The sequence below is a fragment of the Styela clava genome, chromosome 14, assembly GCF_964204865.1.
Source record: "Styela clava chromosome 14, kaStyClav1.hap1.2, whole genome shotgun sequence".
NCBI lineage: Eukaryota > Metazoa > Chordata > Ascidiacea > Stolidobranchia > Styelidae > Styela > Styela clava.
Window position 1 is genome coordinate 8,829,536 of NC_135263.1, and position 16,160 is coordinate 8,845,695.

The 16,160-nt window shown below is 33.8% G+C and overlaps 1 protein-coding gene across 1 annotated transcript; it reads left to right on the forward strand.

Moving 5' to 3' along the window:
- Nucleotides 1-970: 970 nt before the first annotated feature.
- On the forward strand, nt 971-16,077 carry LOC120340724 (regulatory-associated protein of mTOR-like). The gene is made up of 29 exons (XM_039409071.2): nt 971-1,305; nt 2,232-2,334; nt 2,410-2,492; nt 3,081-3,239; nt 3,316-3,462; nt 4,529-4,749; nt 5,039-5,139; nt 5,526-5,752; nt 6,097-6,198; nt 6,749-6,943; nt 7,319-7,568; nt 7,650-7,747; nt 8,205-8,454; nt 9,171-9,350; nt 9,894-10,064; nt 10,514-10,638; nt 10,892-11,001; nt 11,139-11,253; nt 11,337-11,438; nt 11,894-11,999; nt 12,351-12,465; nt 12,821-12,945; nt 13,152-13,228; nt 13,748-13,885; nt 14,296-14,423; nt 14,766-14,852; nt 14,933-15,049; nt 15,160-15,289; nt 15,622-16,077. Exons 1-29 carry the CDS (start codon nt 1,120-1,122, stop codon nt 15,694-15,696), a joined length of 4,023 nt encoding a protein of 1,340 aa, XP_039265005.2. The 5' UTR covers nt 971-1,119; the 3' UTR covers nt 15,697-16,077.
- Nucleotides 16,078-16,160: the final 83 nt, after the last annotated feature.

Consider the following 16,160-nt stretch of genomic DNA (forward strand, 5'->3'; position numbering starts at 1 on the left):
GGGAAATTGCAAAAACTAAAATGCGGGAACTACGGGAAATTTCACTAAAAAGCGGGAAATTTCACAAAAAGCGGGAATGACGGGAAATCGCTTTAAGGTACGGGAAATATTCATGCAGAAAAAATAAACTATCACTAGCCATAGAATTACAGTAGTTTCATGTTTTCCTTCTTTTATATTTGTACTACCGTACATGTATTATGTTTTCTAAAAAATCTAATAGGATTACGGTACCGGTACTCTATACAAGGACAAAAGCTATGCAAGCATGTATGGCCAGGAAAGTCTAATCCCAGAACAGCAGAAGTTGTCGTCCAATGCTGTATTCAACAAATGCAATATCAATATTGTTGTGAGAATCAATAATAATTACATATAGTCTACATACCTTTTCTATTCCAAACTCAGCGCTAGAATTGCAAAGTATTATAAAAGTTCAAACGGAACCGACAAAACAAAAACACAATCAAGTCAAAACTGACGGTTAGTGGCGGTGTTCAAATTCACAAGGTGGCAGCATTGAGCAAAAATATTCGTGAAAGCTTTGTCATGATATTCAGTTAACCATGCTAACTATATTCAGTTAACCATGGTGCGGCGTTCATTGTATGTGTGTATGTTAATTTGTCTCACTGTTTAACAGCGTCTGTATAATAAATAAACATAAAGATGTCAGATGTGTTGTGACATTCTCATATTCTCGGCGTATAAAGTCATTAGTAAAGCTATAAAATCACAAGTATTGTCAAATCTAATTTGTCTCAATATGGATGTCGTTCTTTTACAAAATTACGTACGATTATGATGATATGTGATTAATATCATTGCAGTCTTGGATTTCTATTCAGATCCCAGCGATTCATATGAAAATCCTATCCATTCAATAATTACACATATGCTATCGACCAAAACTTGCAATGAAACTGATATTACAGAATTCAAAATACAGATTTAGAAGTTAAGATTGATTATTTTGCAGACCTCTCCTTTTTTGTATCTGTGCAGCTGTGGCTTTGCAGCTTTTGTAGGGCTGAAGCCAAAATTGTTATACCGAATGTCTACATTCTTCCATTCCTTTACTAGAGTTTTATAGTAAATTGATCAGCTTGGTTGAAGACTATGTTGGGTCGAGGGATTGAAAAGGATGAAGAAAAAGAGGGGGAGACTGTAGATGAGGATGCTGAGATTCTTCATAATATGATGGAAGCAGGATGGAATTTACCTCTGGCATTTCAACAAAAAAGACACTTGGAAAGCATCACAAGTTCAAAGCCAGTCACACAAACATGGAGAATGAAAGAAAGGGTAATTGTTTAATTTTGTTGATAGAGGTGCGTTTTATTATATGATGTTTTGTAGGTGTTTCTGTTGTATATTATAACTGTCAATTTTGTTCATTATTATTTAATGATAATTGTATTATTTCATCCAATGTTGCATTTTTGTGAAACATGTATGCATATCTATTCATGTAGATCGAATGTTGAAATGTATATTCAAATTAAATTAAGCATTGTATCAAAATTTGTGTTTTCTTATATAAAACCCTTCAGCGGAATATTTACTTAGTATGGAAGATATTCACTCAATTGTGATGTTACTGGAATAATATTATTATTTGAATAGTTGAGAATTGGTTTTATAGAAATTCTATTAAATGCAACTATTACTTTAAATATAAATATTAATTTGCTATGTATTAATGTTCTTTCAACTAATTCCTTTAACAATAACTGAGTTATTATTATTCACATTATAAACATATAAATAAAAATTTCAAATAAAACAGTACACATTTTTCATTACAAGTATAAACACTCTAATACAGCGGTTCTCGGCCGGGGGCCCATGGCCCTGTAAATTGGCCACAGAGCAGGGCGCAAAACTGATTTTACTTTTCCCTTGACAAGAAAACTTCCTGTTGTTCCTAGTTTCATTGCTTGGAAATGTTATTTCACATGGTAGATTCATTTTGTTGAACATGAATTGTTTGAACATAATGGGATTTGGAATCTACCCATCAAAGTAACACTATAAATACCACTGGAATGATAAACAGGGGGCCATGAGTGCTGAAAGCTTTCGGAAGGGGGCCACGAGCCATCAAAGGTTGGGAAACACTGCTCTATTGCAATCATTGTATAATATGGGCATGCATTTTTTTAGCAAGGGATTGATTGGTGATTTTATCTCAGTACTATATTCAATAGTAGCACATTTTATATTTTTAGATGAAGACTGTCAGCGTTGCACTTGTTCTATGTTTAAATGTTGGTGTCGATCCTCCAGATGTTGTGAAAACAACACCTTGTGCCAGACAAGAATGTTGGATAGGTTTGTTTAATTAAAATACTTTGTTTATTGTAATAAAGGACTTGAATTATATATAATTTGTTTCTTTTATTATAGATCCATCTAACTACACACCTCAAAAAGCATTGGAAGCAATCGGAAATAATTTGCAAAAGCAGTATGAAAGATGGCAATCAAGAGTATGATGTTTGAATATTATACTTTGAAAACTTAAAATATTAATAAATAGGTTGACCAAATCTCAGACTGAGATCAATGATCAGTGTTGGATGAGATTTACTTGCCATTCAGACAGACCCAGGAACTCTATTAATAGGATAGTTGACATTCTGTTAGTATTTTAGTCTCTGTATCTGCATTCATTTTACTACAGGGTTTCTCAAATAGGGCTCTCGGCCCCCCAACGAGTGGTTCTCTCGGGCCACAAGCAGGGCCTAAATAGATTGACTGTGATTTTACTATAATGCATTTACTTTCTTTTGTTGAATTTTTTAATATTAAACATGGAACATAAAATAACTGATCAAAATGTAACTTCAAAATTTGGTATTTTTATAGAGATGCAGGGGGCCATGGATTGTGAAAGTTTAAGAATTACTGTTTTAATACACCCCCCTGTCTTATCATTTTGTATAGAGTTTTAATGTATTGATATATATTTCGCTGACCAGATTGTAACATAAAAATTATAAGTCACCTATGGTAAGACAATATATATTCATTCACTTAGTATATTACAAAACAGTTATGTATTTATTATTTTGTAGGCTCGTTACAAACAAACTCTAGATCCGACAGTTGAAGATGTCAAAAGATTATGTACTTCATTGCGAAGAAATTCTAAAGAAGAAAGAGTTTTATTTCATTATAATGGCCATGGCGTTCCGAAGCCAACTGTTAATGGTGAAATTTGGGTATTCAACAAGGTACTTCTTTTTCCTAATACATGTTTAGCATTATCATAGCAAAAAGAATTAATTAATAATTGTATATTATTTTTAGACATATACTCAATATATTCCGCTATCAATTTATGATCTTCAAACATGGATGGGAACGCCATCAATATTTGTCTATGATTGTTCAAATTCTGGTGTTATTGTCAACTCTTTCAAAATGTTTGCAAAACAAAGGGAGAAAGACATGCAGGTATGAATTCTATATAGTATTGCCAATCATTGAAAAACGACTCTCGACTTTTATTCAACAAATTTGAATCCCATCTCCTGACTTTAGATTGGGGGGCATCTTGACTACCTAATCGTTCCTTCCTCAACGCTATTTTCTTTAACCCTTTTTTTCCGCTGTATACAATCGACTTTATGTACCATTTTATAATATGTAATGACCAGTTAACCAAACGTACAAGGAACACCCCCAATATCTCTTTAAAAAGCTTATTTTCGCGTCTTCCTACTAAAACGCGCCCAAATGACGTAGGCGAAACCGTTCGACCCTACGCGTGTAAGAAGAGAGAAATTTCAAAAAATTTTGAGAGAACGTTTCACACTCTTATCGCTTCGATGAACACGTGTTACAAAGAAACGAAATTCCAAGCGCTCTTCTGAAAGAGAGTTACGTCACCTTTGCAGAAAAACCAGACTCAGCTTCGCAAGCGAAGCGAAACGCGAAATAATCAATGTTATGTGAGAGCATGTCCACGATAGTTGTCTGGAATCTTTGTTTGTTTATTATGTGCGCGAAATTGTTTCCCGCTTGTTCAAATGACTTATTTTTGAAGTAATGACAAATACTTTCGTGTATCTCTAAGCTTTGAAATACCTACACAAAAAAAATTCACTTAGTAGTAAAATAAAAAATTTACAAAAAAACAAAATGTTGACAGATCAAGCACGGATCATAGTTGGATGCTCAAAATGATTTAGTTAGTGCGGAATACTTCACAAAACATGAACATAAACGTAAAATAGTCCGAAAATAATTATTATGACCAAGGATGGTAGTACGAATATATATGTCATACGGAACAAAAGAGTTAATGGTCTCTTAAGAATGCATAATATACCTAACTTTTTTAGTTTCCATCTGAAATTCTTGCTATTGAATTAGAAGTCGCAATTTTGAAGAATCTGTAATTTTAGCAACAGCATACTCAAGTCCCAAAGTCTAACTCCCTGATTCGGACGACTCAGTTCTGCCTAGTTCCTAACTCGATTATTCCAGCACTGATAACAATAAAAATTTCTTTCAACAGATCAATGGTATTCATCCAATCGGGCCAAGCATGTCTGATGCTAAAAACTGCATCCAGCTTGCTGCTTGTTCAGAATCTCAACTCTTGCCAATGAATCCAGAACTTCCTGCTGACCTTTTTACTTCCTGCTTGACTACTCCAATCAAAATTGCACTTCAGTGGTTTTGCCTTCAGAAACATGGCTCCCTGGTGCCCTCAGTAACTCTGTCATTGATTGAGAAGTATGTATTTATTAGAATTACAGCTTTTTATTATTGGACGAATGTGAAAAAGAGATTCGAAAGTCAGAATTTTTTAATATACATTCTCTATCGAGTAAAATAGGGACAGAGTGGAACAAGTGGAAAATCTCTAAAATATCTTGCCGAAGTATTGTACACTTTCTCGAACAAGTTGATTTCACGCTCCTTTATTAAAAAAAAAATAGTGTCCAAATCTTTTGTGTGCAATATCTATAATAGGTCTTCGTTACAAGTAAAAAAAAAAAAAAAACTTTCATTTGTTTTCAAGGATTCCAGGAAGACTGAATGACAGAAGAACTCCACTTGGTGAATTGAATTGGATATTTACAGCCATTACTGATACTATTGCATGGAACACTTTGCCAAGAGGTAAATACAGACAACCCTGGTGATATGTAGCAGGCCTAGTTTTTCTATTTGCCTCCATGATATGATCTTATGCTTATCTTAGCTAGTTATTTTTGAGGTGAAGCGCGAGACTTGACAAATTCTAAAAAGGACGACCTAAAAAGTTTGAGAACCACAGTTCTTAAGTATACAAAAGTATTGCTGCACACTGAAAATAATGTATTTCTGTAATGTTTTTGGCCGTTCGAAGCCAGACATTGTCAGACAAACATTTGCACACTTATGATTGTATGTAGCAAGACTCTATTTCATCATATAAAGTCTTGAGACTTATCGTAAAAATTCTGTTTTATATGACCTATCCATATTCATAGTAGAATAAAATTGAATCAAACTCATTTTTCCAGATTTGTTCCAAAAATTATTTCGTCAAGACCTACTCGTTGCTAGTTTGTTTCGCAATTTCCTACTCGCTGAGAGGATCATGCGTTCATATCACTGCACTCCAGTTTCCCATCCACCTCTGCCCCCTACATTTCGACATCCTATGTGGGCAGCATGGGACCATGCTGTGGATATTTGCCTCTCTCAATTGCCCGCTATGCTTGAGGAAGCCAGTAACTACCAGTTTCAGGTTTGCTATACATTGAAATCATGAAATTTATGCATTTTCATATGAATATATAGTGTTCTTGAGACTGGAAAAAGATGGTACAAAAAGTTATTTATACGCTTTCTGTTTTAATTAATATTATGATTTTGTATTCTGTTGATTCCACTCTTTTAAATATGTGGAATTATTTTGGTAGTCTAACTACTTTATCTTAGATGTAGTTTACTATGAGTAAGTTTGTTACCAAGAAGTCATTCATACAGTAATAATATGGTAAGTTTCACCCAGGCTTTAGAAATGAGACCTACTGTAAGTCTGATATTTTTATAACCACAAATAAATAAATGAAAGTTTTGTATTTTCAGCATAGTCCATTTTTCGCCCAGCATCTGACAGCATTTCAAGTATGGCTGAGGTTGGGAGTTGAAGAGCGCGAACCTCCGGAACAACTGCCTATTGTTCTTCAGGTTTGTTTTAACCCCTTTTGTTTGAATAAAGGATATTATTGTTATTTGTATAAGGAAACACTAACTTTTATTATTTATTGTGCGATACTTCAGTTCTCCCTGTAGGTCAAAAATGAAATTTTCTATTGCTCGTGGAAAATAAAACGATGAAGGGTAATATTGAATAAATTTATTATCATTCTTAATTGAATTAAGGTTGGAGATGTAAATGAAATACCATTATGTATTTTATTTTTTTATTTTATTTTTTTACCATTATTTATTTTTACAATACTTCATTGCACTTTGTTTATTAATTTCTTGACTTGTGAAATGTAGGATATGCCTTAGGACGATTAATGCCAAGAAGGCCAGTTAGGGCATGGTAATAGCTATTAGCTACTGAATTTAATTGTTTCTTATATATTTGACATAGACATGGCAGATAAGAATACAATATAAAACAAACTGGCACAGTTACACCAATATTTTTTCCATTGACTTCAACTACTATACTTAAAGACGTATTGCTATTTTTCTTATTTGAAATAACTGCATTATTTATTCCTAGGTTCTTCTTAGTCAAGTTCACAGATTGCGAGCACTTGAACTTCTTGGTAGTTTCCTTGATCTTGGACCATGGGCTGTCAGCTTGGCATTATCAGTTGGAATTTTTCCATATGTATTGAAGCTTCTGCAAAGTTTGGCGAAAGAACTACGACCTCTGCTCGTTTTTATCTGGGCAAAAATTTTAGCTGTTGATTGTGTGAGTAACTTCATAGTATTCATGATCTATCGCCAGAATGAAAATGTATAAATGTTGCGATTCAGTTTTTATATCTGTGAAGTTTCACAAATCTACGTTTAACAAGACTCAAGACAATCCAATACCACCTAGCCAATTTGTTATGTTCAACTACCAGTTTTTGCTTTGTTATATAAGGTTCGAAAGTTGTTTTCTCTGTTGTATTATTTTCGTAATAACGTAAATCTTTCGTAATCTTTTAAATCTTGCTTAGAAGTTTATTGTTGGAGAATTACCCTGAAACATTTATAAACAAGCTATTGTTCTTGTTCACCACTGTTGATTCTTTTAGGGTGCATTTCTCTGTCAATAAAAAGTCCTAATTTTTTTTTCAAGGCCTGTCAAGCTGATCTAGTCAAAGATGGCGGTCATCATTATTTCTTGAGAGTTTTACAAGATCCTCATATGTCATCAGAACATCGGACGATGGCCACGTTTGTGCTTACTGAAATAATGAGAGACTATCCTGCAGGACAGGAAGCCTGTCTTCAAGCAAACATTGTTGCAACGTGTCTCGACCAATTTGATGACACTTACGCTGGTCCTACTACATGGCAATTAAGACAATGGGTGGCAATATGCTTAGGTATGTTATTACTAAATAAGCCAATTATAAATCAAAAAATATTGTGCAGATTGACTTATATTTCATTTAATTTTACAATAGGTCATGTATGGACCAACTATGATGCTGCGAGATGGAGAGGAGTTAGAGAAAGTGCGCATGAGAAATTATATGAATTGTTAGATGATCCTTATCCAGAGGTAAATGCTACTTTACTTATATAATCAAGTTGTGTTAAATAACAGGTCGACCCCAACGGGTTAATTTTATTTCCTAGTAAATTTTATTGCTTATTTTGGATTTGGTATTGAAGTGTTGCTCGATAGTGATTGGATGGTATCGCAGCGTAGAAACTTGGGAGCTTTTTCCTTGCTCGAGTAAAGCCACACCACAATTTCAAAAAATCACTAATGGCAATAATAATATTGAAATAAATGTTATGTAAATATGATTCTTTATATTTTATAATCAAATTTTTGAATTTTGCGGCCATGAAAACACTAAACGCTGTTTGGTATTTGAGCATATCCTCAGGTCACATGATAAATTCACAAAATTTGGATCGCTTGAAAAAAAGGTTGGGAACCAATGATCTAGCTCACAGTAATACTAAGATACTACTAATACATATATCACAATTTCTGTTCTAATGTTCAGGTCCGAGCTGCTGCAGTATTTGCACTTGGTACTTTCGTAGACAATCAACCAGAAGCTGGTAGTGATCATGCCACGCATATTGATCATAGTGTTGGTAATGCCCTCATCCCTGTGCGACAAGTTGATGGAAGTCCTCTTGTTCGTAGAGAACTTGCTGCTGCGTTACAAAGATTCGTTTCTTGTTATGATAGTAGTTTCTGTGCCGTAGCTTGTAGATTTCTGGAAGAAGAAAGGAATCTAGATGCATTGGGTATGTTGTTGTACCCAAATTACTTTCTTTTTCAATTACTGTACCAATTTTGTGAATGATGACACCTTCAAAATTGAAAAGTGCGCGCACACCTTGTGGCAGTTCCACGACCGTTGCAATATAGTGGTCAGTCGTAGTCGGAAAAGTACTGTAATGGTATCTGTATGTACTGTGAAAGATTAGATATCCGTACTACTTCAGATATCCGCACTACTTCATGTCCGACTGTCCATATATTTGAGCATTGTTCTCTCGTTCATTTTATAATTCGCTTTCTGAAAATAGTCACTTTTTTATAATGTTGAGAGTTAGCGCTGGATTTGAAATTTCATATTCTCAGTAGTCTGAATTTTAGACTTCTAATGGTGGTATTTAACAGAAACGAAAAAAGCACTTGTTTTCTTGGCATTATCAACAGGCGAATTAGGAGATTGCATACTACAAATATTTGATTTTCTCCGAATTGAAAGAGCAGAAATCATTTATTATAAATGGCTAAGAATTTGGCATCACAGCCCCATCAAAATCGGACCACTAAAAAAAATTAACTCTTGTTTGAGTTATTTTGGAGTGCAAACCCCATGTCTACTCACCCAAAGTGTAATAAATCGAATATACAATGCAGAATGTTCAGAGTGAAGACATAAGAACATTATTTGAAAAAAAAAAAAAAAATATATATATATACATTTGACATATTCATTGCAATTTTCCAGCTGACCATCATAAAAGATCGGCTTCAGTACAAATGCCATTCGGACCATTACATGGAAAATCTGGAAGAAAACTGAACAGCTCGATTTCTCAAGCTTCACTGAATCTTACATCGAGCAGAACAAGATATGATAGTTTAGGGACATTACCTGCAAATGTTGCTCTGCTTAAACCTCAAATGAGTGAGTGTTCAAGATTGATTTTAATGTTTAGATGTTATTGCGTAAGATATTCTGTTGAGCAAAACTTGTTTTTCAAAGAATCTAGATTTAAGGGCTTTTTTTCTTTAGATATAGTTGTGTGTATAAATCTGTATTACATTAAATTGAGAAAAAAGGGATTCGGATTTTAAAAATAGTTGTCGTAATAGGGATCCGATAAAGTTATTTCACAGGGTGTTTTCACTTTGTGAGCATGATTTGTTTGAACATAATGGTATTTGGAATCTACCAATCAAAATAACATTATAAATAGTGCTGGAATGATAAACAGGAGGCCATGAGCACTAAAAGCCTCCGAAAGAAGGCCACAAGCCATAAAAGGTTGGGAACCACAAAATAAACCATCATGGTTTTGATGCGAAATAATTATATTTTAAATTGAATTTGACTATGTTTGCAGTAATACCAACTTATTGCACATCCATAATTATTTCAATGTAGATTTAAATCCTCATTTTTTGTAATAATGTGTAGTACCTGTCATATTATGCTTTGTTAATTTAGGTTCAGGAGATCTGAATGAATCTTTGAGTCCTGGTAATGATGGTTCGTACTTTCCTCCTGCGAATCAATTTTCTATCAATCCATCTCCATCTGTTGATGAAGGACCATTGACAACGAAGAGATTAGATAGATTGAGACAAATATCATTCTCTGGTATACCAGCTAATTCAGGTAGATGGGTTACTGGCAAATGCATGTGAAAAAATAGTGAAAGCCAAAAAAAGTTATATTCATGAAATAAAAATCATGAATTTTATTTTTCTTATGGCTATATGAATGCTACATTTATAATTTGCGTATCTACTTCGGAGAGAAAAAGGCTGATATAACATGACCTTCTGTCTGGTCCCCAATCCAAAGTGTAGTGAAGGTATAGCTATCCAGTCATTAGTACTATGGTGTTAGATGATGGAAGGTGCCATAAAATATCAGCGATGATGTGAACATTCAGAAGTCCTATAACACATATTTATTTCTGACAGAAACGCATAAAACCATGCAAAGTTATTTTCAGTGGTAGTGGTAGTATTGCAAATTTTTACACTTGCCTCCATTTATACCGAAACATGCCTCGATACCACATTTTAGCCTACTATCCTGATCACTCCAATTTATTTCAGGTTTATTATATAGTTCTGTATATACAAACATATGGAAATTACTTCTCTCACTTGCAATTGATCCTTATCCTGAAGTATCCGAACTCAGTCGTACTATCGTTAGCAATATTTTGGAAAAAGTACAGGTATTATGATAAATTTTTTTCAAATTTCTTCGATGCTGTTGAAATTCGAAATTATATTTTTCATGAAATTTTAATGATTCAAATGATTGTTATTTTGTGGAAATATGTATTATTTTCAACTGAAATTATGATTTATGGCTTTCACCTAGAACTAATTATCCGAAAATTATCATTTTTGACGAAAGTGTTAAATTCCAAACTGTTTGGAACATATGGAAATTCCGCTGTTTTAAAGACCTTTTTTTTGTTTCAGATATTTAATCGACACAATCAAAAAACCTCTGAATCACAAGAACTGTCATCTTCATTACCTTCTAGTCCGAGATTACAAAGAAGATCGTCAACATCTTTTGAAGATTCCGAGTCAGTCACAAATCTATTTTATTCCAACTCTATGCCAGTGTTCCCCTTATTTCATTATTAATTTTAAACTGTTAAAATGAAAAGTGAACATTATAAATTTCTTTTCTAAATCAAATGTTCTATCTTTCTCATAACAGGAGTGAAGTGGATTCAAAAGTCATACCAATACCTCTTACACCTTACTCAAGAACAAGAAAATTGTTTGGTCGACCTCCAGATAATAAACCAAATCCCAACTCGCTACCCAGACAGGTAGGTAGCATCTAACAGAAGTGATTGACTATTTTGATTACAAACAAAAGCTTTTGCAGTGAAACATCACTTTTGTTTTTCAGTCATCTCGAGTTGATATAACTTCGATAATAACGCAAGAGAAGATTTGTTCAACTGAATTTTGTGAATGGAGTGCTTCGGTTTTTGCTAAACCTTCAACAAATGTGAGATTATTTATAATTGTTGTTGAACGCCTAATACAGGTTATGAGCTAATACTCATCTTGTCTAACATTTCCTAGAATTCTTTGAAAGCCAGGATAAGGGTAATTACACCTTGTTGTTTTTCAAACACCAAATTTTATAAAATTATTGTTGTTGTGAAAAAAATGTCTCTGCAACGAATGGACCAATTAAATTTTCAATACTTAATTTCTTCGTGTAGTGCCTACTATTGGATTCTATATTTCTCACAAAATTTTGCAATTTTTGCATATCTCGCTACCATTTGGCATTACTTCAGGATCTTTTCGACAAACCCAGTGATAAAGTAAGGCCTTGCCAGTACCGTTGTTAATTGCTACAGCAATTGGCTTTCGATTTGAAGTGTTTAAATGATTTCAGGGTAGGCCGTATAAGGGCAAAATACTTGGAGCATTGCTTTCTTGTATTTTTATCAGGTTACCTCAGCTACAGTGGTAGAAGAAGATCCAGTTAAACGTCATTTAAATTTGACAAGATATGTTAACATGCAGAATGATATAACAAGAATGAGAGAAACTTATGGTAATTATGAGTTTGATATCAGAAATATTTTTTTTTGAATGTATTTGCACTGTCATTCTAAACGAGGCTCTGTATAAGCTGTCATGTTAGAGGTAGTACATATTAGAGATGACTAAAGTTTTTCAAGTTGATTGTTCCATTTTATCGCTTTTTATGAGGCAGTGTGACTAGACTGGCTAGTCGCTAAGTTTATCCCGAGATCTTCTATCCATCTTTCCAATATAATTAGGTCCAACGCTCCAACCAATAAGTGAAGGCCAAATCACATCATTTAAAATCAAATTTTTATTCACCTTACTCCACTATTTAATTGACAATCTATCTCTTATAATTTTCTACCTATTTGATCAGATACAAGCTGTCTCAGTGAACAACAATTTCAATGGAAAAATTCTCAAATTCCTTCGTGCTTGTGTTTTCATCCTCATGATAAAAGTTTACTCGTTGCTGATAAAAAAGAAATAAGGTCATTATTTTATTTTTATTTGTTTATTATGAGAAATTACAACTTTGGTTTGAAACATTGACTAGCAGAATTAGAAGATATTTTGGGTCGAGTCAACTATAATGAACAATGTTTATGTTAGATTTATTTATATTCTTCAGATTATTCACATAGAAAAATAAAAGCTGATTTCTAGTTGTAAAATTAAATTTTTTACTATGATATACTTTACTATGCAAAATGCGGCCTATAAAAATTTCTGTTGCTGTCAATTTGATTGTAAGAGAATGATTCACATAGAAAGTTAAATTTGGTAACTTTAATAAGATTCTATAAATATTTTAATTTTGTGCTTAATTCGTTTTTTTCTCTCTAGTATATGGAATTGGGAAAAAGGTGTTCGGGAAGGTAAATTTCGCAATGGTAATTCCTCAAATACAAAAATATCAAGTATGGAATTTATTAATACATCAGATGATCCTTTGCTACTAGTTGGAACAGGTAATTGGTTTGGATTTTCACTGGACAGCTGAGCATTTCATTGATATTTCTAAAATGTAGTTATCTCCTGCGCCTCTGCCTAGAAATAAGGTTATCATTTTCACATGCCACGGTTAAATCTTGTTTTGCCATTTTTGTTGCTGACATTGACAGCCTGTAATGCTTAGAAATAAAAATTGTAACATGCAGTTTCATATTCTGTTTAGATGATGGTTGTGTCAGAGTATGGAGGGATTGTTGTGAAAATCAAAACACTGGTGCCGAACTTGTTACAGGATGGCAGGTTTGCTTTTTTAATAATGAAATCCAAGAAAATAAAGTATTTTCTACATTAATAATACATATAAGGTTTTTGTGTTAAGTGTACATGTTTACGACATAAACAATGCTGGATTTCACTGCAACGTATTGCAATACATTTTTATTGAAGATTGTTACCTTGTGTAGAACTCACTGCGTCATCTCAAGGATTCACTTTTTTATAGGTCTTTTGCTCTGAACTAGGCTCTCTCCAAGTTGTTGCTAGGTAACCAGCTACTACAAGTTTGGAAGAACCGGAAACATTTTTGCAGTTCAACCTTGCCTACCTAATTTATTACACCCAAAGTTTCAAACAGCGATGCCATCATAGTTAAGTTTCACTTTTTAAGCCCTGCCCCGCCCACACTTGTACTTCTTTGGTGGTATTTACTGAAACATAACTCACCACTGACACTTTATATAGTTTGGGAAGCTCTTGGCAATTCAGTGGTCAGCCATGACTTTGCTGAGACGTCAGTGACCTTGCTTATTTTTTGTACAGGCCGCAATTGAATCATTACCATCAGCTCGTGGTGCAGGTCTTATTTTATCGTGGGATCAAAAAAATCTACAGTTATATACTGCAGGTGATTCAAGAAATATACAAGTATGGGACACTGTAACTGAACAACGTGTTCAGGTAATTTCCTAACTTTTTTGGGCATTTCAGGGAAAGGGTCAATAGCAGTTTTTGTATTTGGTTGATAAGGTGGTTACACTAAAAAATGACATGGACTGGTACTGGATAAGAGAGGTTGTGGTATGCCTTCAGAGGGTGGTTTGTTTATGTAGCCATTGGTCAGTTACGGCTTCCTCCACCATCAAGCAAATGCATCAGAAACAAAGAGCTAAACAAACAAAGAGCTAACTAATCCCATAACCCGACATGGACTGGTAACCAGACAAAAGGCCTTAGTTTGGCATCTGGCAGTTTTAAATGTGAATTCCTATCCTACTGATTATTTCCAGCAGTCTATTTGTCAATTAGTGATATTAAAAGTATTTAGTAAATTTGTAATGATGTCTTATTATCAACATTTATATTATCAGGAATTATCAACTGGTGCTGATAGTTGTGTCACATCATTATCTCTGGATGATCAGAATAATCTGTTGATAGCCGGATGTGGGGATGGTACTATTCGAATGTTTGATACAAGAGATCAATCTGTAAATGGGTGAGACATTTCTAAGAATGATACTGGCTCAAATCGTGTTTCTTTATTTTATTCAAAAACAAGCAATCGCTTTGGAAGATTCAAAGTTTAATTTCACTTTTTAAATATATATAAATGGGAAATATGCCAAGTTCGGTACGGCAAGCACGCTCCTTTGCACAAACTGAATATTTTTGACTTTGGCTATATGATAATATATATAGTAATTTATGACCAAAAACAAATTTGGTGTAAATGTGCAACTGAAAAGATTCATTTCAGACTACTGAATCTAAGGTTGGTCTTAATTTAACTGAAAACGTTTTTGTATTTTTGAATATGCTGTAATTGTTTCTTCAACAGGAAAACCAAAGTGTTACGTGCTCACGAAAGTTGGGTTGTTAATACAGTATTTCTACCTGATCAACAAGATTTCCTCGTCAGTTCCAGGTATTTATAAAGATAAATTGATGGGTATAGTGTATCATACCCTCACATTAAACATGATATGATCATTTTTGTTTTTTCAGTGAAAGTGGTGATGTCAAAATATGGGATGTAAGAAGTTTGGAGTCATTGCAATCTATCAATATTCATTCTGGTATAAGATGTCAGGACGCTCATTTGCATTTGCCATTAATTGTCTGGTATGTATACTATTCAAAAATACCAAACTGCTTTGTGTCACTGCTAATCTGCTTTCCAGTTTTGTATTGCTCTGATGATTCCATGTTAATCAGACCATTTTTTTTAACAGTGGTTCTCCCAATCAATCGATGTATTTCTTCAGTCACGATGCAGAAGAACTAGCTCATGTTAAATATTATGATGGATTCTTAGGGCAACGTATTGGTTTCATTACATGCATGAGATTTCATCCAAGATTGGTGAGTTAGTATTACAATTATATTCAATATTTGGATGAATTGGGTAGAATACGATTGGCAAAGGGTTCAATGAGAACCCCAAAATTTAAAGATTGGTTTGGCTAGTCACGCTCAACTTCTCTATAAAAATTTCTGCACATGCTTCTGCCTGGGTAGTCTGGGTGAGGGAATAACTAACCAGTTATATGTGTAGTGGAGGAACCTTTTCAGGTTGGTTTATTTTTTATGCATTGCACACTTCACCTATCTGCAAACTCAAAATGACGCAACAGCCTTGCACAAATGTGTGCTAAAAACACCTGTCTTGTTTCATATGAATTCTCTTTTTCTAGGCTCATCTTGCTGTTGGGACAGCAGACTCATTTCTAACCATATATTCTGGAGATTGTAAGTTCCAATCACCATGAAGAAGTATCAGATATAGCAAGGCATATTCAAACAGATTTGTTGCCATAGTGCTTTTATGGAGAATCTACAACTAATGTGAAGTTTATTGTAAGCTTGCGGTACTCAATCAGGCATGCGAAGTCAATGCCAACTTTGTGAAAAAGTGCAATAACCAAAGGGTTGGAGCTTCCAGTCGAATACAAATTCAGTGAATTTTTCTCTGAGAAGAACTCAACGTGGTCTATAATCTGAGGGATGGGGAAGCAACTTAATCATGTGCAAACCAACCCAACCAGTCTCATCATTAGAGGCAGTATGGTGTATTTCATTTTTAGAAATGTTCATCTACTATTATTTATAATTGCTGCATTCATATGTTTAAAATAAAAACTAATGGTTTATGTTGTATTATATCTTGTATGCATTTGCAAAATTAGGAGGAAAAAGTGCAATAGTTTTTTTTTCACTTAACTACTAGGGAGAT